This window comes from Myotis yumanensis, unplaced genomic scaffold, assembly GCF_028538775.1.
Source record: "Myotis yumanensis isolate MYYU_CA2020_CCGP unplaced genomic scaffold, mMyoYum1.0.hap1 SCAF_2, whole genome shotgun sequence".
Classification (NCBI taxonomy): Eukaryota; Metazoa; Chordata; class Mammalia; order Chiroptera; family Vespertilionidae; genus Myotis; species Myotis yumanensis.
This window is the reverse complement of record NW_027223753.1, coordinates 137,156,480-137,180,879: the sequence shown is the minus strand read 5'-3', so window position 1 is coordinate 137,180,879 and position 24,400 is coordinate 137,156,480. Positions and strand designations below refer to the sequence as shown.

General features: G+C 35.5%; 1 protein-coding gene across 2 annotated transcripts in view; it reads right to left on the bottom strand.

Annotated features, from left to right (window-relative positions):
- Window positions 1-133: 133 nt before the first annotated feature.
- Window positions 134-24,400, bottom strand: part of SENP7 (SUMO specific peptidase 7) — a 159,214-nt gene continuing 134,947 nt past the window's right edge. For both annotated transcript variants that reach the window (XM_070406058.1, XM_070406059.1), the window contains exons 13-24: window positions 21,333-21,512; window positions 20,011-20,273; window positions 17,895-18,028; window positions 16,043-16,159; window positions 12,390-12,512; window positions 10,251-10,343; window positions 9,074-9,198; window positions 7,699-7,751; window positions 6,342-6,385; window positions 6,182-6,250; window positions 5,159-5,309; window positions 134-1,782 (exon numbers count right to left, since the gene is read on the bottom strand). In XM_070406058.1, coding sequence (XP_070262159.1) covers window positions 1,645-1,782; window positions 5,159-5,309; window positions 6,182-6,250; window positions 6,342-6,385; window positions 7,699-7,751; window positions 9,074-9,198; window positions 10,251-10,343; window positions 12,390-12,512; window positions 16,043-16,159; window positions 17,895-18,028; window positions 20,011-20,273; window positions 21,333-21,512 — 1,490 coding nt within the window. In that variant the 3' untranslated portion in view covers window positions 134-1,644. The remainder of the gene's footprint in view (window positions 1,783-5,158; window positions 5,310-6,181; window positions 6,251-6,341; window positions 6,386-7,698; window positions 7,752-9,073; window positions 9,199-10,250; window positions 10,344-12,389; window positions 12,513-16,042; window positions 16,160-17,894; window positions 18,029-20,010; window positions 20,274-21,332; window positions 21,513-24,400) is intronic.

Genomic DNA, 24,400 nt, shown 5'->3' with positions numbered 1-24,400 from the left:
TGTAAATATGTTTAATATAAAATGTTGATATTCTCAAACCATTCCCAAATGAATTTAGGAAAATGAATTTTAAACAATCTTCAAAACATGATAAAAGACAGTGGTATCTTTGAAAAACACACAAACAAAAATATTAAGAAGTCACAAGAAAATGTATTATATATTTACTCTACCAAAATTTGATGTATGAAACAATTAATAGTCACCTAAAAAAGTCCCCTCCTACACACACATAAATTGGGAATGAAACATGTAGTTATAAGATTCTTTATAGGAAACTTCCAAAAGACAAATATCTTTAACAATATAAAGATGGTGGCAAGATTAACAAAAGCTTAAAAACACTGAGGCTTAACTGACAATATCAATTTACATGATTCTGAAATAAAATGTTCCTACTTTTAGCTTTATCTGAAATTTCCTTTGCTTCACTGCTTTATATACAGTTACAATGTAAATCCAAGAGACGCTTAAAACAGAAGATTAAAATATTCTTTAAAAAAAATTTTCCTTATCTGAGAAAATACACTATAATTGTCCCCTCAAAATATTCTTGATAACATTAGAGGGCTGTGAAGTATTTCTATAATACCACCCTCAGCTCATGAATTTGTAACTGTTACCTAAACATTGAATAAAAAAAAGTAAGCTCCATGGGAATTACAGGTCTCTAAAAAGACCAATTTAAAAATATAAAAGCAATGATAGCAATCTGGCTTTACAGATGGATACTGGGTAACAGAGCTATAAAATTATATATTTAGTTCTAACAATAAATAAGACTTTGAGGGCATTTTTTAATTAAAATTATAAGGACACCAATTTTATCTTGTATACTTACATAAATTGTGTACATATATTCTGGGGTAATGTAGCAGTCAGTATATAGCTATACTTCAAATTGAGTTACATATATAATTTTTAAAACATTTTTTTGTTACAAATTTCACCCTGAATGAACAAACTAAATTCTCAGTTACCCACATATGAAATAAAGAAAAAAAAGGAAAAAAAATTACAGCAGAGTAATGGTTCCATTTAGCAGATGAGAAAAATAAGCTGAGCCATGAAAGACTGAATTTTTATCATCTTGCTAACATTATGTCTTCTTTTACACTATACAGAAGGGATGCCATAAATGGCACTTTCTGAAGCCTTGATACTAAATTCGTTAAAAAAAAAATACACAGTATTCATACTGCATGCTTGAGCTGCAAAGAATAGAATTACAATATCATGTGACTTGTCAAAAAATTTGACAAGCACTGGGGCTGTTAGCAGGGAGGACCTAGCTCCCCTCAACTCCCGTTATGTGGAAGTACAGATCACATAGTTTTATTATCTACAAAAACATTCCCACATTACATATGCTATTGCATAATCCAAGCATATTAAATCAGAAAAATATCAAATATTTATGAAATTTCCATTTCTATCTAATAAGTTTATGTATCTCACTCCCATTTCCTCTTCATCTATAAGATCCCAACAATCTAATAATACACCTTATATATTTTAAATAAAGGCCAATGACTTATAAAACTACTACAAGTTATTTTCTTCTCCGTGAGCTGGCTAACACAAATGCTGGTAAGCAGCTTTCCTGTAATCACGTAGAACATCTGTCATCTTTGTACAGATTAACTAGCTACTGCTGCCCTTCTGCTGCTGCAAATGAAGTTTCAAAATGAGCTCGCGAATGTCCTCCCGTTTGGTCTTTATTACATGACGAGGAAACCATTTCTCCAAATGAATTGGAAGTTCAAAATTAACAATAGGATCCTAGAGAAAAGAAAGAATACAATCATTTTAGTGGTATAATTCAAATTTGTTTGAATTTCATTTTTACAAGAAATGAGAAATTGCCAACTTTATTTAAACAATAACTTTACTAAGATATCATTCACATACCATAAAATTCACCTAAGATATGCATTTGAATGGTTTTCAGTATATTCACAAAATTGTGCAACCATTACCACCATCATTTTAGAACATTTTCATTAAATTGCTAACTTTAGAACATCAAAAATAAATCCTGTTTGTTCTGTTACAATGGTGTTTAGCTGATTAGTGCAAAACAGATTAGTAAATAGAGAATGATACAGCTCAATGCAGAAGTCAGGTCAATTTGAACACAATTTTTTCCAAAATGCTAATATTTTGAAATTAAAACCAAGAGAAAGTCTTAGCAGTAAATGAAGAATCTCAGATTTAAAAAAACAAAAAACACATCAAATCCTGAAGAAGTGCCTTCTTTTAGTGCAAAAACAAGCCAATTTATTGGCTTCAAGAACTGCTGTATTCTCCATTATGTTAAGCTTAATAAGGAAGTTGCAAGTTATTAAAAAAATAACTGCTGAAGAAGGCTACCTCTAGATCATGTTTATAAATGTGATGAAATCTTACAACCTATATTAGAAGAATATTCTACTGACTGAGGCTATTAAAGTAGAATTATGTAACAAACTCAAAATATGTTATGTAATAAGGCACTTAGAATATTCTAAAAATAAAACCAAATCTCTTTGGAAAGAGTATTAAAAGAATAGAATTGGCTCCCTTTAATGAACTTCCAATGTGAAAAAAAATAACAACATATTTTAGTGACTTCCATAACATGTACCATATTCTGCTATATGTTATCATTCCTCTCCAATTATACCAAAAGTTGTAACTGCACCTTATAATCCTTACTTTGAAAGTACTGTAACGTTTAAAGGATTTTCCAAGCAAGTATAAATAACCTGCTCAATATACCAACAACACTGGTAATGAATGAAGTAATAAGCTGACAGTTCAAAAAGCAAAGAGTGATCCCTCGCTATTTAAAATTTCTCCTTTAATATTGCTGCAGTTTCAATGGAGTCTCTGGTGAGCTAGAAAATAACAGCCACACTTGTCACTGTACTTATCTAGTTCATGGTTTTCTGAATTACTTGAATACATGAATCTAGTTCTGAAAATTTTTCTTCAAATTTCTATCTGCCTTACTACCCTCTGCATGCACCCCACCCCCCACCAGTAATCATTCTGGAACTCCAGTTATATGTAAATTAGGCTTTTTGACTGTATCATACTTATCTCTTATGCTCCGTTCTTTACATTCTTTTTCTTCTCTAAGCAAATTGGATACTTTCTAATGTCTTTTTTTTTTTGAAGTTCACTAATCCTATCTTCTGCTATATCCAGTCTGCTACTATCCAATAAGTTCTAAATTTCAGATATATCATTATACATTTTCAACTCTAGAAGGTTCACTTGACTTTTTTAGATTTCATCTCTTCATTCATTTTGACTTTTCTCTAACATATTAATCAAATCATTTCTAAGTTCTTATCTGCTAACTCCCATATATGAATTATCTGTGGTTCCATTTCTTTTTTCTTTCTTTCTTTCTTTCTTGATTACCTATAACATTTTCTGCTTCTTTGCTTGCCCAGTAGTTTCTGATTGTATACTGGAAACTGTGAATAAGAAATCCTATCTAACAAAAGAGAAACATGGTAATTAGCCATACCTCTGCTACCCTTCCCATTGGCTAATCAGCATATCCTTATGCAAATTAACTGCCAGCCAAGATGGCGGCCAGCAGCCAGGCAGCTGATGCGAACAGGGAGGCTTCCTTGCTCCAGTGATGGAGGAAACCAGGTTCCCCACCTACTGCTGCCGGCCTCTGAGCTTGCAGTTTGAAACATTGTAACAAATACAGAAGCTAAACAAAACCCCAGAAACCTGCTTTAGTCAGCCGGGCTTCAGCCAGCAGGATCGCAACATTGTTTCAAATACAGAAGGTAAACAAAGGACAGAAACCTGCTTTTAGCAGCGGAGACCTCATAGCTGGAGCCGAGCCTCAGAGCTAAAGCTGGCCCAGAATAAAAAAAAAAAGAAAAAAAGGAGCCATTGGGAGCTTCAGTCACCCGCCAGCCTGAAAACGGCCCTCAGCCCCTCACCCAAACTGGCCAGGCACCCCAGTGGGGACCCCCACCCTGAAGGGGGTGTGACCAGATGCAAACAGCCATTATCCCCTCACCCAGGCTGGCCAGGCACCCCAGTGGGGACCCCCACCCTGATCCAGGACACCCTTCAGGGCAAACCAGCTGGCCCCCACCCGTGCACCAGGTCTCTATCCTACATAGTAAAAGGGTAATATGCCTCCCAGCACCGGGATCAGCAGAGCAGCGAGGCCTCCCGGCACCGGGATCAGCGTGACAGGGGGCAGTGCCCAAACCCCCTAATCGCCCTGCGGCTCTGTGTGTGACAGGGGGCAGGGCCACAACCTCCCTATCCACCCTGCTCTGTTCGTGACAGGGGAAGGCGCCCCAACCCCCTGATCAGCCCTGCTCTATGCCTGATAGGGGGGAAGCTCACCAATCCCGATCGCCCTGCGGCTCTGTGTGTGACAGGGTGCAGTGCCCCAACCCCCTGATCCGCCCTGCTCTGTGGGTGATAGAGGGCGGCGCCCCAACCCCCTCATCCACCCTGCTCTGTGTGTGACAGGGGGGAGCTCCCCAACCCCCTGATCGACCCTGCTCTGTGCCTGACAGGGTACGGAGCCCCAACCCCCCTGATGGGCCCTGCTCTGTGAGTGACAGGGGGGAGCTCCCCAACCCCCTGATCGGCCCTGCTCTGTGACAGGGGGGAGCTCCCCAAATCCCTGATCAACCCTGCTCTGTGAGTGACAGGGTACGGAGCCCCAACCCCCCTGATGGGCCCTGCTCTGTGAGTGACAGGGGGCAGTGCCCCAACCCCCTGATCGGCCTTGCTCTGTGCGTGACAGGGGGTGGTGCCGCAACCTCCCCATCGACCCTGCCTTGAGTGTGATAGGGGGTGGTGCCCCAACCCCCCAGTCGGCCCTACCCTGAGCATGACTAGAGGTGGCATCGCAACCTCCCGATCCGCCCTGCTCTGTGCATGACAGGGGGCGGCGCCCCAACTCCCCAGTCGGCCCTGCTCTGAGCCCAACCAGGGGCTGCACCTAGGGATTGGGCCTGCCCTCTGCCACCTGGGAGCAGGCCTAAGCCAGCAGGTCGTTATCTCCCGAGGGGTCCCAGACTGCGAGAGGGCACAGGCCGGGCTGAGGAACCCCCCCTCTCCACGCCCCGAGTGCACATATTTTTGTGCACCGGGCCTCTAGTTTATTTATATTTTTACATACCTTAAAGAAGCTTTCCACATATTGCAGTAAATATACTCCACAATCACTGCTATTATCTTGTTTAGGAACTTTAGGGCATAGGTCCACCATGTTTGCTTTGCTGAATTCACGGTGAGTTTTTCGTTTAACTTCCCACTCTACCTCTAAATACCTTAAATCATCAAAAAGTAGATTGACTTGAATAGAAATCTCTTTACTGTTATGTAACACTTTCACAAAAGTGAGAAAAACATTTGTTGGCTCAAGCCGAATTTCCAAAGACTGAACTTTAACAGTAGATATTACAATATGTTAGGCTTCAAAAGTCCTACTTTAAAGAAAATCATCTTAGTTTTTAACTAAATGCTAGACCGTTTCCAACAACTCAACTTTAACAATTCAAAAATATAAAGTTACTTATATCACAAAGTAGATTAACAAATTATTTTAAAACTTTAGCTGCTAGTTTTTTCCAGATCCTTAGAGTAAATTACCAAATTACACACACACACATACACACACGTAATAAGAATGTAAGGTTGCCGAAACCGGTTTGGCTCAGTGGATGGAGCGTCGACCTGCGGACTGAAGGGTCCCAGGTTCGATTCCGGTCAAGGGCATGTACCTGGGTTGCGGGCACATCCCCAGTGGGAGATGTGCAGGAGGCAGCTGATCGATGTTTCTCTCCCATCGATGTTTCTAACTATCTATCTCTCTCCCTTCCTCTCTGTAAAAAATCAATAAAATATATTAAAAAAAAAAAAAAAAAAGAATGTAAGGTTTATTTCCTAAAGTATTACTTTTGATAACCACTAACATTTGCACTGTTCCTTTGTAAAGTTGTGCTTTTGTTCAATTATGAATACAAATTCTGAATTTACTTTTGACATAGTCCTTGAGAAATATTAATACTTAAATTTTAGGCCACATCTAAATACATAATAAAATATAATTCTGACAGCATTTTCAGTAATTCTTAAAATATCTTCAAAATTATTGAGATTTTTAGGTAACAAACTAAAGGGCAAACTTGTCATTACTTACTCTCGTAAATTCTGAACTGTGTTTTGTATAGAAGCAGCTTTCAAGGAATCTAGTATGAGAATGCATGGCCTATTAAGAGCAAAGGAAAAAATCAAGATGTACATTTTTGTATATGAAGTGAACCTAAATATCTGAAAATATCATTACAGCATGTACCTACCTTTTACACACTTTCTTTGGTATTGACATACTCGTCTCAGTACTCTGAAATAACATAAATTTTTATGACTTTACAATTAAAACTAGTTTGAATAAATTAATATTCAGTTACTTTCTAAAATATTTCAAATAACTTTGAAATTAAAATTTCAAATAAGAGTTATTTTCATCATCAAAAGTGAGCTAATTGCACTTTTCAAAATTCACTGATTTATTTTCTTATACTGGTGAAACAGCAGTTTATAGTTTTACATGTGGCCCAAAGAAGTTATGGACCTTTAATATTTCCTAAAAAACAATCTGGAACTTTAATTAATTACTTCTATTCAGAGTTATCATCTTCAGCAAAAATAAGCAAATTTAACCTATGCTTACATTCATTCTCTACCTCAATAAATAATGTCGGTAGAGACATATTTCTTCCCTCTGAAGCACAAAAAGCAGAATATTAATGTATATTAAGCAAAAAGGATGGATATTTTTTGTTGATAAATTTGAGAAACAATAGGTCAAACAAACATTTCTTTAAAGCAGAACTTCTCAGTATCTTTATTATTCTAATATAACAGTGAATCTCTAAGACAGAAATGGCATCCAGGGTTTACCCAAATTAATGGACCTTAGAATCCCTTTTTATCATAAACTGCATCTTAGAACAAGTATTCCAAGGAACCCAATTTGGGAAACCTGGCTTAAAAGCAAGAAAGAACTCCCTATCCTGCCACTGTGCCAATAGCGAAGGAAACACCTTCCTTCTGACTACCCGGTTCCAGTGACAGTTAAGATACAGGCCTGTGCCAGGAAGGCTGCTGCTATCTATGCTCATCAAAAAGTCATTCGGTGGCTACCTTAATCGATTAAGACACCAAATATAGATCATGCATACTAGTTTGGAGGCCCTTATATAGAAAAGTTAATGGTAACTATCTTAATCTCAGAAGCCATGTGGGTTGGCCTTGATTCTATTTTGAATAATTTTTATCAATAATTCACAATAGAAAGTAGAATATAAAAATATGCTTGCTTAGTTTATTAATTACACTAAGTTCAAAAAACTGCTAACATAAGGAAGAATAAAAGTAAATCTGACCCACAGAAACAAGAAAAGTAGTCAACTAAGATGATCAGATAAACTACTACAAAACTAAACAAACCTAAAGAGTTAAAGTAAGTTAAATAGATGCAAAAAGAATGATAATATCTCATGTTCTCTTTTCTACTCCCACAAAATCCATCAAAGACTTATAGGCAGCAAAAATTTAATTATGGGCCACCAATGTCCCACAGCTACCTAGCTATGCTGTATTTTACAGATTCATGAGTTTCCCTTCCTTCAAATCTATAAAGAACACACTTACTTGGGAATCCACTGTACCCAAGGATGGTGCTGAAGTAGTATGTAGATCTTTATCTAGTTAGAAATAACAAAGCAGTTATGAGTCTTTATGTCTAATACAAAGTATTTAGATAAGCATAAATTCTAATTTGTATGTATATAGTATTTAAAGGGGAAAAAATACCTGGGATCTATTTAAACTTTTTCATGGCTAAAGTTATAAACAAAATTCAATCAACAGATAAAACTGACTATGGTCAGCTATTATCAGAAAATACATAAACCCCTTTTAAAGCCAAACCTGAAATACCAGTTAGCTGGGTCAGTTTCTTATAAAAAAGACAATCTTCAAAAATGGATCGCTAATCAAAATGTCTACTGTTTCTATTTATTTTTTAAAATATATTTTTATTGATTTCAGAAAGAGGAAGGGAGAGGGAGAGATAGAAACATCAATGATGAGACTCATTGATCAACTGCCTCCTGCATACCCCAATTGAGAATTAAGCCCGCAACCTGAGCATGTACCCTGACCGGGAATCGAACCATGACATCTTGGTTCATAGGTCAACACTCAACCACTGAGACATACCAGCCAGGCAAAATGTCTGCTGTTTTTAATATGGAGGAGCATTAATCTGCCTAGTAACGGTTCTTATAACCTATGATCGATCGTAGAGTGTTTCATACGTATGCTTTTTAAGAAGAGAATGATTAGAGAAAATTGAAAATAATCAGTTGCTTTATCAGATACACCCCCCTCCCCCACAACCGCCAGATTTTGGTCAGTGTTAATGATAATGACTATTATTAATTCTGCTTGCTGCTTGGGCTACAGCTATAGAGCATATAATTTTGATTTTTCTTCTTCAAAGAAAGTAGGCTTATTTGCTTGCTTAATTGGGTTGTAACATAAGAAAAATCAAGGCAGAATTATAAGAGACCCATATTACCTAGCCAAATTACTGTGTCAACAAAAACTGTGTAACTTTATATTAAGAAAAAATGGGGAGGGCATGAGTGAGGGGGGTTTGAGGGGTAATGCAGCATGAGGACACATATGTAATACCTTAATCAATAAATAAATTTTTTAAAAAAGAAAAGAAAAAATGGGGAATTTCAAGCTTGACTGAAGATCCACGGCATGGATCCTTAGTCATGCTGGCAAGATTATGCTATAAAAAGTACCATGATGAAACTCGATATAAAAGTATATCAAGAATTATATATTGTCTATATAGGAGGCTGGGCATCTATCATGAAAATTTCAGATTTCTTATTCTCCTAATAAGTTTAAAGATAATAAATAACTATGCTATCTTTTAACGTCATAATGTTTCCTCTAATCATTCCATTGCTGTTGCCATTAAAAACACCATTTACATTATGTTTATCACCTATTGTTTTGTTGTTGTGTTGGGATTGCTGAGCCTGGGATTGCTGGGATATGGTTTGTGGAAAATCTTCATACACAGCTTCTTCTAACCACGGAAAACAAATGACTGCAAGATACCAGTGAGACCTATTGAAAAAGAAATACAATCTTAATAACACAAAATCTAAACAATGCAGAAGAATATAACCTAGAGCTACAGCTAAGAAAGGGGGTATGACAAACTTTACATTAATTTTGAAGAAGTCAATTATAATATCTGATATAATACAGAACACACATCCCAAAACTAATTAAGAAGTAAGACTACTTAGGATAAAATCTGAGTAATTCAAACTTATTTACTTTCATATAGTTAGTGTTTTCTGTCGAGGATCTGCTTTAATAAATATACTCGAAGCATAATCATTTTTCTATTAGTTCTTAAAGAGCTTAATCTCAAATATTTGAAGATTCATGCTAAAATCTTTTGATCTTTTCTTGAGCCCCACCCCAAAAAACATTCAATGTCTCAGTCATTACAGTTTTGTGCTCATTTGTCATTTTATTTTTTTCACTATATTTACAATATAACCACTGTCAAAACAAAATCCAAGATACATAACTCATTATTTTAGCTAATGAGTGGATTTAAAAACTATGGTACATCTACACAATGGAATACTACACTGCTATAAAAAGGAGGGAACTCCTACCATTTGCAACAGCATGGATGGAGCTGGAGAGCATTATGACTGGCGAAATAAGCCAGTCAGAGAAAGATAAATACCACATGATCTCACTCATTTGTGGAATATAATGAACAACATAAACTGATGAACAAAAACAGATCCAGAGACAGAGAAGCATTGATCAGACCATCAAACCTCAGACAGAAGGCAGGGTAAGGTGGGGTAAGGTGGAGAGATCAACCAAAGGACTTGTATGAATGCATATAAGCCTAACCAATGGACACAGACACCAGGAGGGTGAGGGCATGAGGGGGACTGGGGAGGGGAGGGCAAAGGGGGATTAGGACACATATGTCATACCTTAATCAATAAAGAAAAAATAAATAAATAAATAATAATACCTGGGGTTAATATACCCACACTTTTTACTGATCATCTATCTAAATACACCCCAAATATTTTTTTCTGCACTCCCTCCAATTTTGTTTTGAAATAATCGGAAATACTCACGATTCATTTACAGGCACAAAGATGTAATCTTTATTAAAGATGTTTATGTTGCGAGTCCATGTTCTTACCCTTTTATGTCTTCTTTGTGCCATTCTGGGAATGTGAAAGATAGATATATTTGATATATAAATAATTCAAAATTTAAGATAAGGATTTCAAGAGTCATTTTTATAACTGAAAACTGCTAGGTTTAGTTTATCTAGCCATCCTTTTCAAGATATATAACACACTAGAAAATTATCTCCTTTTATTAACTCCTGGGTATTCTTAAATCTGATCCCTGTTTATAAATAATGTAATAGAAGAAAGGCAACAATTTATAAAATGTTATGTAGATTCTACAAGTGGCACAACTGAATATAAACAACTATACCTATTTATCCTGTTTAGTTCCATCTTCACATGGTATAAAACACTATTATTAAACCTTAACAGAATTGTCTAAATGTTATATCTGTGAATAGGAAGGTGTTTTAAAACACAATCAAAGAGGAAGAAGGAGGCATATGTTCTTAGATCTTTAAAGGTGACACTCGTCTCCCTTCATTTCATATATAAAGAAACTATGAGAATGAGTTAAGTATATCCATCTTTCATTTTATTTCAACAAATATTTATTAGGTTTCTAAGAACAAATAATATCATCACCCACACTGACCTAAAGGAATTTTTTAAAAATGAGGGCAGAAAAAAAAAAACACAACAAATAACTAAAATTAAGCGTCATAAGGAATTACACTACAGATCTAGGAAAGCCACGTATAAAAGGGTTGGGACAAACACAAAAAACAAATATGGAATAGTTTATTTTCTTTATATCAGGGGTGGGGAAAGTCCACGGGCCTGGTAAGGCTTGAGAAATCATTTGGTCTGACCCTGCCAAGGCAACCACAGGTGGGACTCGAAATTCAATAAATCTAGGAGCTTTTTTCATAGCAACATAAATTTATATTAAGTGAATTATACTAAGCGAATGATGTTATAAATATCTAAATGACCCTTGGCAGGAAAAAGGTTCCCCACCCCTGCTTTACTAAATCCATCAGGGAAGTTAAGGAAGATATCAAACCAAGTTTGGATGTCAAAAAATAATTTTAGGAAGGGGATGGCATTTAACCATGGCATAAAGGAGGTGGTATGTGACTTCTGGATCAGGGATCCATCCCTTGAAGAACCTCTTTTTATGCAGGGAATTAAACAAATCATTAAGTTCTTAAAGATTTATATACCAAGTAATATAGGAAACAGACATCTTTGCCCAATATCTGTTCATCTGACTAACCAAACTTGCAAGGGTAGACATGAGAAGTAAGATGGGATCCAGAAAGGGCTAAAAAATGTGATAGGAATGAAGACTATATGTAGAAGACTAACTTCATAAAATAATCTGGAGTCACATGTTCACTGAATTTTTTTATTTCAGAATGGCCCAACCATTACAAGATTATAAACAACTGCTTTCCTCTAGTATATAGTCTGTTAATTTTCCATTTGAAAATCACAAGGATGCCAAGTGTTCTGTTATGTTAGTGTTTGGTAGATTCCTGATTATGTTAACTTTATTTGATTGGGAATATATTACACATAGGATGGGGAAGGAGATTAGGAGGAATATGGGAGCCACAGATTAATCTTATTCTCAGTTCCTAACTGTGTAGAAAATCCTCAATCAAATGTCTAACAGTTCTCTCCCCTTTAAATAATATACATTATTATTTATCTTTTTCTTTTGAGTTCCTAGCATGTACCAAGCACTGAGTAAAAGGCACTAGGGATAGTAGAAAATAAGGCAGATAAAGTCCCTGACCTCATGAAGCTTATACTTTAGGGTGAGAAACTGCCAGAATTACTGCCCATGGTGGTAAGTAAAGAAGAAATAACCTAGTTTCTTCCTTCCTTCCTTTCCAACTCCCAGTGTCCCTCCCAAGGAAGTGCAATTGGAAATGAAGCCTGCAAGAGTCAGCCTCCCTGTGAGAGGGAGCAGCACCATGGAAGGGTGAGAATGTCTCACAGAACAACAGGCCCAGCACCTATACAAGTGGTAGTATTACTCATCAAGAGAACACTATACGAGGTTATTTCATTAGAAACATCAAAATTTGCCTCTCAAAATATAAGTACATTGGAAGATAGACTTACGAAAGATTTGGATTATCTTCTGTTAAGTTATTTTCCTTTCTCGTCAAGCATTTATAGAAAAAGCTACTAAAAATGTGACTTCGTTCAACAAGTTCACTTGATGCCTTTTCCAATATAAGATACCTGGTAAAGTAGCAACACCACAAAATTAAATTATTTTTAGATTTTACCTGGTCTTCCCACTATTATCTTATGTGTTCTGGGAATCTTCATTTTTATATCCAATTAGATTCAAAGCAATCTTGCAATTTGCTCTGATTTCAGTTCTTTTTGTTTTTAGTTACTTCAAAGTCCTGCACCAAGACTGTTTAAAGCAGAAATTGCCCACTTATTCATTTATTCACTTAACAAATATTTATCAAATACCTAACATGTGTTGAGTACCATATTTATACTACAGACACAAAAGAAGAGGAAAGAAAAAAATCTTAATTCTGAAACATGACTAATCTCTACTTCTTAGTTCACTTCTATACTAAAAATCCTTCAATATAAGATTATAATTCAATCATTGAATAATTAAACCTTTCATGATCAGAGAATTCAACTATTCCTTTTTTTGTTTGTTGTTAAAACTCATCTGAGTGTATTTTTCCCAATGTTTTTTAGAAAGTGGAAGGGATGAAAGGAGGGGGAGAGAGAGAGAGAGACATCAATGTAAGCAAACACTAATTGGTTGCCTCCCACACCGCCCCAACCAGGGCTGGGAATCGAACCCAAGACCCTTAGGTACCTGTGCCTGTGCTCCAACCACTGGGAAACACAGGCTAGGGCAGAACTCTACTATTTTTAATGTTTATGCCGGTTTGAAAATTACCTTATAATTATTTTTGAAGGACTTGTATGCAGGCATATAAGCATAACTAATGGACATAAGACACTGGGGGGTAAGGGAAGCCAGGGGATTGTCAAGGGTGGGGGGCGGGGGGAGGACATATATGTAATACCCTTTGTAATACTTTTAGCAATAAAAAAAAAAACGTAACAGACAAAGAAAATGTGAAGTCTTTCTATAATATGATTATGAGAAAGATATACTACAGGGAAGGAGACACAAAGAATGCTTGATCTGAATGATGATTAAGATGGGTGTATACATATGTGAACATCAGCTTTATACTTTACTACTTGAAAGTTATTCATCAATTTAAAAAATAAATGGAAAGTAGCTTAAAAAACAAAGTTAGAATCCCCTCTGAAAATAAGGAATACATATATAGGCAGTTCCATGAAAAGGAAGTATAGAAAAATACTATTAAATCTGCATTAAAAATAAAATTTTATTAGTTAATTCCAAAGAACATATTAAAATACAAAAAAAGATCCATTTCATCTCATAAAAAATAAATTTGATACTATTATAGGATACAAAAAATAAGTAAGATTCAAAGTGCTTAACCTTTAGAGGGAGAATAATTATAAAACTACCAAATAACTTTAAAATAAGGCAAAATAGTATAAGTACCATAAAAGAGATACAAATGAAGTTTTATGTGAGTTAATAATAACTGTTTAGATCAGGAAAAGTTTCACAAAGGTACCACTTGAAAGGAACCTTGAAAAGGAATAAAATTTCAACCAGTTGAAATAAGAGGTGAGAATTCCAGGAAGCAGGAAAAACAGAGCATTAATACAGAAGTGTGAATAGGGATGGACTTTGTTTAGAAAACTGTTTATAATTCAATTTTGCTGGACTATGTAGTACATATATGTATAAGGCTGAAAAGATAGATTGGTGTAATATTATCAAGATCCTCAAATGCCAGACTGTGTTTGAACTCATTTTGACAGGTAATATTACTAAAAGTTCCCAAGAGTTGCTTTCTTAGGGCAGTTGAAGAAAAATAAAGTTAAAAAAAAATACTCAATGGACAACAAAACAGAGACAAAAGATCAGGGAGACTACTTAAAAAGGCAGAATTACAATTTAGGTGAGATAAGGAGTACTAGAAAGATCATGACAACAAAAGAGATTAAATGAACTGGAGAGACAGAATCTGTTAAAATTGGCAACTCAATATGTAGAAAGCGAATGGGGGGGATAAAGAGTCCATGATAATGAAGACTTTCACTCCCAGTCTAGATAGAATAATAAGGATCGGATTTACCCTTCTGCTTGAAAAAAAAACAAAAAAATTAAAAATGTAAAACAATCGTTTTTAAAACCCTGGACATCAGGCAACAAAGAACAGTGACCTTTGAGAAACGTGAGACAAGGTAAGCTCCACCAGTGCCCCCGGTGCTGCCTTGACAGTTTCCAGGCTGCAGCACAAGGAGTAACCCATGAGGCCTGACAGACTCCCCGAGTTGAAGAGATGGATGTGAGTCAGAAGAGACCAAGGCAGCCAGGGTTTGCAGATCTGAATATTGGAAAGAAAAGACCTGTCTACATAGAGAGCTCCAAACATCTTCAGAAAGTTCTCCTCAAGTAGTCAGCAGCATATTGATCACTGTACAGATGTAAGGAAAATACCCAAGGCTGGGGGAAAAAACTACCAGAAAAGATGAGATAGGACCATACCCAGCATTTCCACAGGCCATGGGAATAATGCCTTTTCCTGCCAGCCAGGCTGGCATACCTCATGATTCATGAGGCCCCGGGTAGAACACTCTGAAAGGTCTTTCCTCAGAGGTCAGGATTAATTTGTTGGTCTTGGCTAACAAATCACAAAAGGCATGACCCTTAAAAGCATCAAACTGCTTCCAAAAAATCTGTGTTCCATAATAAAATTCAATTAAATTTTATAGAAATACAAAAATGCCCATCACCCAATAAAAAATCACCAGACATGCAAAGAAGCAAAACAAAACAAAATAAAAACACTCACAATGAAAAGAAAACCTGATCCAAAACTGACATAGATATTAGAATAAGTAGAAAAGGACAACGAAACAGTTACTATAACTAAATAGAGACATGGAAGATATAAAAAAGGACCCATATTAAACTTCTAGAGACTAAATCTACAATGTCAAGGATAAAGAGTAAATGCTAGTGTGAGATTTGGGGCCTGAGTGACTAGACTAAGTACTGGATTATCAGTAAAACAGGGCTTAGGTAAAATGACAATAAATTTAGTTTGAGGGGGTTCAATGAAATAATTAGAGACATCTAAAAGAAGTGAAGGGATATAGTAAAAAATGAAGGCTAGAAACAAATTACCTTTGCATGAAAGTTGAAAAAACTTCCCTATCCCTTCAGCTTGGCTATACAAAAATTTGAAAGTTATTCTTTTTTAAATAGTGGTATGGATTTTTTAAATGACTGTTAACTCTTAATTGTGCTTAAAGACACAATAGATAACTACACAGAGTTGCTTCTTTTCAGTTAGTTCCCAAAGTGATTTGTAATTATTTAAGTAGTTCCTTCATCAGAATAATAGTCAAAGAATAATAAATCAAAAACAAACAAAAACTAAAATAAACTAAAAAACAGTAGTTCTTCTGAAGTACATAGTATCTATTGGAAATAAGGGAATACAACTGAGTTAGTGAACTCTAGAAAACCTTTGTAGACAAAAAATTTCCAAATCTAGTATCGTGGCAGGTTACTTTTATCTAGAGTTAAATACTTCATATATAAAAACATTTACTTTAAGATTCACATCAACACCTGTAAAACAAATGAGAAGATCATTTAGCATTGTACTTACTTAAGGTAGAAATCAATAATTACATCATTAAGAAACTCCCCTTCTTCTAAGCACTCCAGATCTTCACTAGTTACTCCTAATCCCCCCTTGGTAGGTGGTGGAGGATATACAATCAACCTTAAAAGTAAAAATAAAGTTAAAGTATATTGGTATTAAAAATTCTAATATCAAAAAGATGTCATATGGTACAATAACAGGGTAATAGTATTCAATAACTAAAATATGTAGAGTGAAAATTATTTGACAGGATACAAGCAATTATATTTTCCTCCCTTAATTTTCACAAGCTACTTATAGTAGTCTCATCTTTTCCTTTCCAATCCTTCTCATGTAGGCTGGTCTCAATATCTGTTAAATCAATAGGTTATATCTCACAATCAATCACAATACCATTGAAGATGTCTATCTTCTGTATAATTTTTAACTTTCAACAAACTGATATAATAAAACCATGGATGATTTTCCTATGGTATACTTTCCAACTCTAAGTGAATCCCTATTCAGATTCCTAGTTCCTTTCTATTCCGAAGAGCCAGCAGTCAAAAACTATGCTCTACTGGTGGCTAGTCTAAGCCAGCAGCTGGGTAATGGAAATAATAGGGAGCTTAAGGAGGCAAGTTTCCTATAATAAAGAGCTTATAATGTAAAACTTAAGAGAACATAATGGAAAGAAATAATTAGAACACAATCAAAAAGAAGTAGAAAACAGATGACAACTAACTAGGCATCTTTCTTCTAATATCCTCTCTTGAAGTTCAGAAATAAGACCAGTAGAAGCTGTGAATTCATAACTATAATCTTGGCATAGACAGGTGCACAAATCTATACTAATAAAAGGGTAATATGCAAATGGTCATGACGCCCTCATGCCATAACGACCGATCAGCAGGAGGCTGCATTTGCGGCAGGTGTGGGTGGACAGGGCTGTGTGCGTGGCGAGGCCAGGGCGTGTTTATTAATAATACATTAATAAATGTATATATTATTTTCATATACATTTTACTAATTTTCTTTCATCTCTGACACTTCTATTATAGAGAAAGGGCAAATAGCAATATTAAAATATTTCCTCTAATTAATTCCCTTTTAATGTGCACAAATTTCATGCACCAGGCCACTAGTGTAGTAAATAATAAAGGTATAATAAGTACTTCTTGAACTAGAAAGATTTAAGAAGATAAAAGTCATCTGCAATTGACTTAATCTTGATAAGCACAGCACCTAAACCAAAAAAGACTGTGAAATTTTTAAATGCTAATAATATAGTTTCTATTTATCAGCTATTTTCCTATCCTGTGCTTTCATGTGGTGTTTTTTTTCCCTAAAACACAGAAAAGGAATACATAGAGGAATAAAACCACCCTCAAATGCACAGACACCCGCTTCTGCCTTCCCACTATGAGAAGATATATAAAAGATGAAATATAAACAAAAAAAAGCAATTTCTGAAAGGGAAGTTCTGATAAATTCTAAAATACCTTAAACTGAGGCACACTTTAATAAATAATTTCATTTTCCTATTATATATTCAGATATAAAATATATAATCTTAAAAATCATACATTGCTATTTAAATATTTTCAATAAATGCTTTAATCTTACAAAACTTAATAGTTTGGCTACTATTTCTGTCTTATTAACATAAAACTAAATGAAATGGCAAAATTGTTTTACTTAATAAAAAATTTTTTTAACTTTCTCATAAATTTAGAAAAAACATTATTTTCATTATTAGCCATTTAGTGTGAAAGTAAAACTCAAAACATTTAAAAAGGTAAACTAAAATCAGGAACATGAGTGAAAACGACTAGTGTGCCCACCTATTACAAACAGGACATGATATAGTACATACTTCTGAACAGGTCCAGTGTGCCTGACTTCTCGCCATTCTTCATCTGGGTTAGTTGTAATAGAAAGTGAGTAGCAACCGCTACTTTGCTTCTGCAGGAAGGTGTAATTAGGTTTGGCTGCATCTATATTTGAGGGCTGACAGGAAATGGGGAGAAAAGTCTCCTTATAGATACATAAATACATATAAACTCTGAAAAGAAGAGTCAAAACCTAGACTTGTAAAGAGAAAATGTGACTAAAAAAAATCCAAATCATGATATTATATCTGTACTTTTAAAATTTCTGCAAAGATATAAGCATCAAAATAATACTATTGATCAAAAGATACTTTACATAATCAAAGCTTCAGTTGAAGTGTTACTTATAAATCTGAGCTTTATAATTAAAAGAGAATCTGTGCAGTTCAAAATGAACAAAAGAGGTGATACTATAATAGAAAAAAATTTTAAAGAGGGACTGAGTTTATAATAATATAAATTGATATTCTATTATTGAATGGAAAAGTAGAATGTAAATTTGTATATACAATATAGTTAGCATGCAAAATTGTTACAATCCTATATAATAAAGAGGTAATATGCAAATTGACTGTCATGCCCTCACAAGATAGCGGCGCCCACAGCTGGGGCAGGCCAGCAGCTCCCTGCGCCTGCCGCCAGAATCCCCACAGCCCCTCCGGGGCCTCGGATCCTCCTGCACCCCACACTGACTAAGGCTCAGGCAAACAGGGCTGGCCAAGGCGCAGGCAAGCCTTGGATGGTGGCTGCCCAGACACCCAGGGCCAGCTCAAGGCTCAGGTAACCAGGGCCGGCCGAGGCTTGCACTGCCGGCTGTGGCAGCAGCAGAGGTGTGATGAGGGCATCTCCTTCCCCTGACCGTTGGGTTGCCTCCCGCCCCTGAGGGCTCCCAGACTGTGAGAGGGGGCAGGCCGGGCTGAGGGACCCCCCCTCCAATGCATGAATTTTCATGCACTGGGCCTCTAGTGTATACATAAAGAAAGAAAATCTCACACCTTGTCTTCCTAATGTGGCTTCCTAAAAGCCTTCTAAATAACAGATTAGCCCCTGACCAGACTGTCCTGTGTGTAGGTATACATGCACATGCATGCTCCACAGCAAACTTAATAAACACGCTTCTCTCTAGAGTTATTTTTTTAAAAAAGAGCATATTTAAACTTACTATGAATTGTTTTAAGGTAATTTAGACTTACAGAAGAGTTGCAAAAAGCAAGCCTCTTCCAGATTCAAGTAATATTAACATCTTATATAACCATAGTACAATTATCAAAACTAAGACATTAACCCTGGTATAATATTATACGGTAAACTACAGACTTTATTCTGATTTCAACTAGTTTTCCACTAATATCTTTTTCCTGTCTCAGGACCTTACAATGCTTCAATCTTCCCTTATCTTTCATAACTTTTGTATTTTTAAAAAGTATCAATCAGTTATTTTGTAACCTGGTTTCTCTGGGTTTTTTCCTCATGATTAGATTGAGATTATACAGTATTGGAAGAATACCACAGAAGCGGTGTACCCTTCTCGGTGTATGATGTGACAGGTATTATGTCAGAATGTCTTATTATTGGTGGTATCAACTTGGATCACTTGGGTTAAGGTGATATCTGCCAGGATTCTTCACTGTTACTACTTTTTGTAATTAATAAATATATTGGGGAAGAGATTTTGAGATTATGCACTTATCCTGTTTCTCCTTAAATTTTCAGCAATTTAGCACCCAATCATACTATGATTTTTCTAATGGTGGTTTTATATTTCTCTCATTCTTTATATTTATTAATTGGAATACTTTTCTAAGAAAGCCGTGTCCCTTATCCATCATTTATTATTTATGTATTCATTCATTAATTCAGTTATTTATTTATATCAATATAAATTTTTTGGTATTCATGTTATTCTTTAGTTATAATCACATACTATCATTACTGAGTTTGCTGATCAAACTGTTCTAGCTTTGGCACTGGGAGTTCTTTCAGGTTGGCTATTGTGCCCTTTAGACAAAACAGCATTTTGAAATCAGCCTAATTTCAATGAAAGAATTTTCACCAAACCTTCTCCCACCCCCTCACCAATTATATTAATCATGTGCTAACCTGAGATATTGATTGCATCTTCGTTTCTTCAGCAGCAGCAGCAAGGAAGGAACAAGTTGAAGCACAGTAATAATGAATAAAAGAACTTTCTTTCGAAGAAAGGTTCTGAAATAAAGGAAATGCCTGAACCCAAGACAATGGATAAGAAAGCTCTAATTCTCCAGTGGTTGTACTTATTTCTGTCATAATATCTTTCAATTTCAATTCTTCTCTTTGTGAAATAGGATTGTGTAGCTCAAGGAAAATGAATTCACTGGATTTTGCTATTAAAAAAAACAACAACAATTTTTATCAATAGCGTTGTTTTTCAAGTGTATTATAATTACAATAACTTGACTATTATTAACAGTAAGGTTGGTATATAACCACTAGCAAAGTAATCCAGGCAAATTAAATCCCAAAATTGGCCATTAGTAACTAGAACCAAAATTGACAACTTTTAGACTCCTTACTGCATTAGAATGTAAACTCCACAAGGATACTGACCTCTGTATTTCCAGGATCTGGTGTTTAGGAGGTCTACTAAATATTTGTTACTGGATGTATAAATAAATGAATGAATGGTAACAAAGCAATTATTTTTTTCTACCCTCCTCCATATATCAAATTTATTAATTTATTAATTTAAAAAATGTTCCAAATACTTCCTTCAATATCATTTTCATTAATCAGTCATTTCAACAGTGGTCTCAAATGACATTCTCTTCCCTGATAATGATTATAAATGGCTAATTATATTTCTCCAACTTCTCTATGTAATCATAAATCTTCCCAATTAATTTTGAATTAGGATAGCAAAATAACTAAATTTAAACACATATATCTGTAAGTATTATGGGAACATACAGAAAAGTACACAATCCAGTCTTAGAGAAAGGATATATAAGTAAACTGAGTTTCTCTTTAGAAACTAAATAAAATGTTGAAGTTAAAGACTTCTGTATTTTATTTAACTTTGTCACTAATTAGCTCAGTCACAGTTCATTTCGAAATCAGGGCAAGAAACTCATAAGAAAGATAGCCAAGGATGGTAACTGACTAAAATATAAGGTATTCCTTTTATTTTAGAAAATAATGTCATTTTTTAATTGAGTAAAAGTATCAGGAGAAATTATGTGAATAAATAAAATAATTTATCTTACATAATATTAAGGGATAATTTTTTTAATTTAATGAACTTAATTTCAAATCAGTGAAATTATATCTTATTAAATTACTTTAGAAGAAAACTATTTATTTAGAAGAAAACTATTTATTTATTTAGAAGAAAACTATTTGACTTCTCAGGTTATCCTGACATTCAGAAATAATTTTATACTCACATTGCTGGCTTAACATAGAGTTTTCTAATTGGGTGTGAATGTCCTGAAGATAATGTGATGAGACCCAGAGGAAAAGGATAGCAAGACTCCTTTTACTGTGATCATCATCCTTACTTTTCCATAATCCAAACCTCTTTAAATGTGTGGTATCCACTCGCAATAAAACCTCATTCAAGGACACTAAAAGAAATAAAATACAACAAATTAATAAGTTAATCTATTTAGGAATACAGCACTTATACACTATCTAATCTATTTATATAAAAGCCTGAGCGACCGAACGACCGACCAACCAACAACTGGTCAACCAATCACTATGAAGCGCACTGACCACCAGTGGGAAGACACTCAATGCAGGAGCTGCCCCCTGGTGATCAGTGCGCTCCCATAGCAGGAGCACCACTCAGCCAGATGCCAGACTCAGGGCTCATGGCTGGCCGCCACAGCCCCAAGAAGGCAGCAGAGCAGCAGCAAGTCTACTGAGCTGCAGTGATAGTGGCAGGCGCAGCAGGGCCAGGATGAGCAGGAATGGCAGGCAGGAAAGGCAGGTGGCATTAGACTACAGGTTTTGGCCCGATACCCACAGGCTACGCTGAGGGACCCCACCAGTGCACACCAGGCCTCTAATATACTATATTTTCAAAAAGAATTATTTTTCAAAAACATAATTTCCAGTGCACTTCACTGAACTTAGATGAAATTCCCCAAACAATATTATTACAGTAACAAATACATTACAATTAGAAAAAAACAAATAATTAAATGGTAATTAAATGTAGCAATTTAGTCTCTTGCACTATATGATCTCAGTTATATCCAGGAATGTAAAATATGAAATTAAATTTCCATAGCATAAAAAACCTTGTCCAGAGAGATTTCTTACTAAGAATTCCACTAACACTAGCAAAATGGGAAGAAAAAAAAAGACTATCTTACTAATGTAGAAAAGTAAGCACAATATAACTTAGAAAACTATTTCTATCTTGGTCAATACTATCAACCAAGCCTCCAAATGCTATCATAAGCCAATTTATGCCTCTCTTTCTTCTCCCAAAACATCTGCAGCCTAATTCTACTATACAGATTAGCCACTATGAAAAGATTCTCAAGAAGAGTATATATGAGCTTCTGAGTGGTCTAATATGATACTTCTTTTTCAATTCTTGCAGGTTTTACTTCTTAAAACTTCTAGGTAATCATTCTGAATTATCACTCTTCCTCCCTCTTGCTATCCTAAAAGAATCCACTCTGAGGACCTTTTTTTAAATTCAAAGAAATATATAAAACTGGTATAAAGAAGTCCCAAAGGTCATCCAGTACAACTTTAAGAAAACAAGCAGCTAAACTAGGAATATAAATATCAGCTAAGTATAAACCCAGGATAGGTACTGACTTGAAATAAATTTCTTAGCACTCCTCCCCTCATTATCTCCTGGAACCTTCCTACTCAAATGTAGTCCTCAGCCTCTGTCATTGACATCACCTGGGAGCCCGTAGAACTACAGAAAATCCGGCCCCACCCTAGATCTACTGAATCAGAATTGTCAGCTTAACAAAAAATCCCAGGTGATTCATATGAACATGAAAGTTTGAAAGCATTTTACAGTAAGCATTCAAATACTTATTAACTAGTTACTATCTTAATGTTCCCATGCCAGCCATTCTTTTTTCACTTTCTCTTCTAAATTAATCCATTTTAAACATCTCTTTATTTCATATTTCCTCCTTCTTTCTTTCATTCTTTCCTTCCCTTACTCCATTTCTCCAAGTCTTTTTCTTGTTCCTTTTCTGCATTTCTTTCTATTTACTCTCTGCTCCTGTCTGCATGCATACCAGCCTACCTTTTCTCTCCTCCTATCCTGTCCTATTTTACCCTATCTCTCCTCTTTCCTTTACTCTCTATTTACTGACTCCTTTCAATAGACTATCAATTACCTATCTATGGCTCTATCTATATTTTATATTCCTACCTACCTAACCTTCCTATCTATCTATCTATCATCCATCCATCTTATATTTTACTGTAATATTTTAACTGACTTTTTAGATTTCTTTCCCCCGCTTTCCAAAATTGCACTTTTCTTACTAGTTCCTCCTTTTCAAACCCTGTTTCTCATGCTCACATTTTCTCACTTCTTTCATATTTTACTCTTTCCTACTGATTCATCACTCTATTTAAACTTCTCTTTCCTCTCACTTCCTCCCTTTGTATCTTTCCCCTTCCTTCTTTTATAGCCTTTTACAATATCTTTCCTGACTCCATTTCATTTCCTTTTTCTTTCTCTATCCCTAGCCTGCCTGTGTCCTGCCTGCCTGCCTTTTCTTCCCTCTTTCCTTCCTGACTTCATTCCTTCTTCCCTCTTTTCCTTCACTCTTTCTCTCTCCCTCTCTCCCTTCCTCTTCCATTCCTCCTTCCCTCCCTCCCTCCCTCCCTCTCTCCCTCCCTCCCTCCCTCCCTCCTTCTCTACCTTTCTTCCTTCCATTCTTTTTTACTGGTTCTCCTTTAAATAATAAAAAAAATTGTTATTTTCATTTCTATCCCTTTTGTTCTTTTTCTCATTACTTTGTACAGTCTTTCATATTGGCTTATACCTTTTAAAGCCCTCTCTCTCTCTCTCTCTCTCTCCCCCCCCCCCCCCGTCTCCTTTCTCCCTAGCTATCCTTCTTTATTTTACTTTATTTTTTAATACTCCCTCTCACTTTTTTCCAGCTTATTATTATATAATTAACATATAACACTATGAGTTTAGGTATAAAACATGTTGATTTGATACACTTATTTATTGCATTGCAATTACCACCCTAATGTTAGCTAACACCTCCATCATATCACATAATTGCTTCATTTTTGTGCTGAGAGCATGTAAGATCTACTCTCTTAGCTACTTTCAAGTATATATTTAGTATTATTAGCTATAACCAATCTGTATATTAGACCTCCAGAACTTATCTATCTTTGAATTGAGTTTTTACTCTAACCAACATCTCCCCATTTCCCTCCCTCACCACCCCGCCCCCCCAGCCTCTGCCCTGGTAACCACCATTCTAGTCTCTGTGAGTCAGCTTTA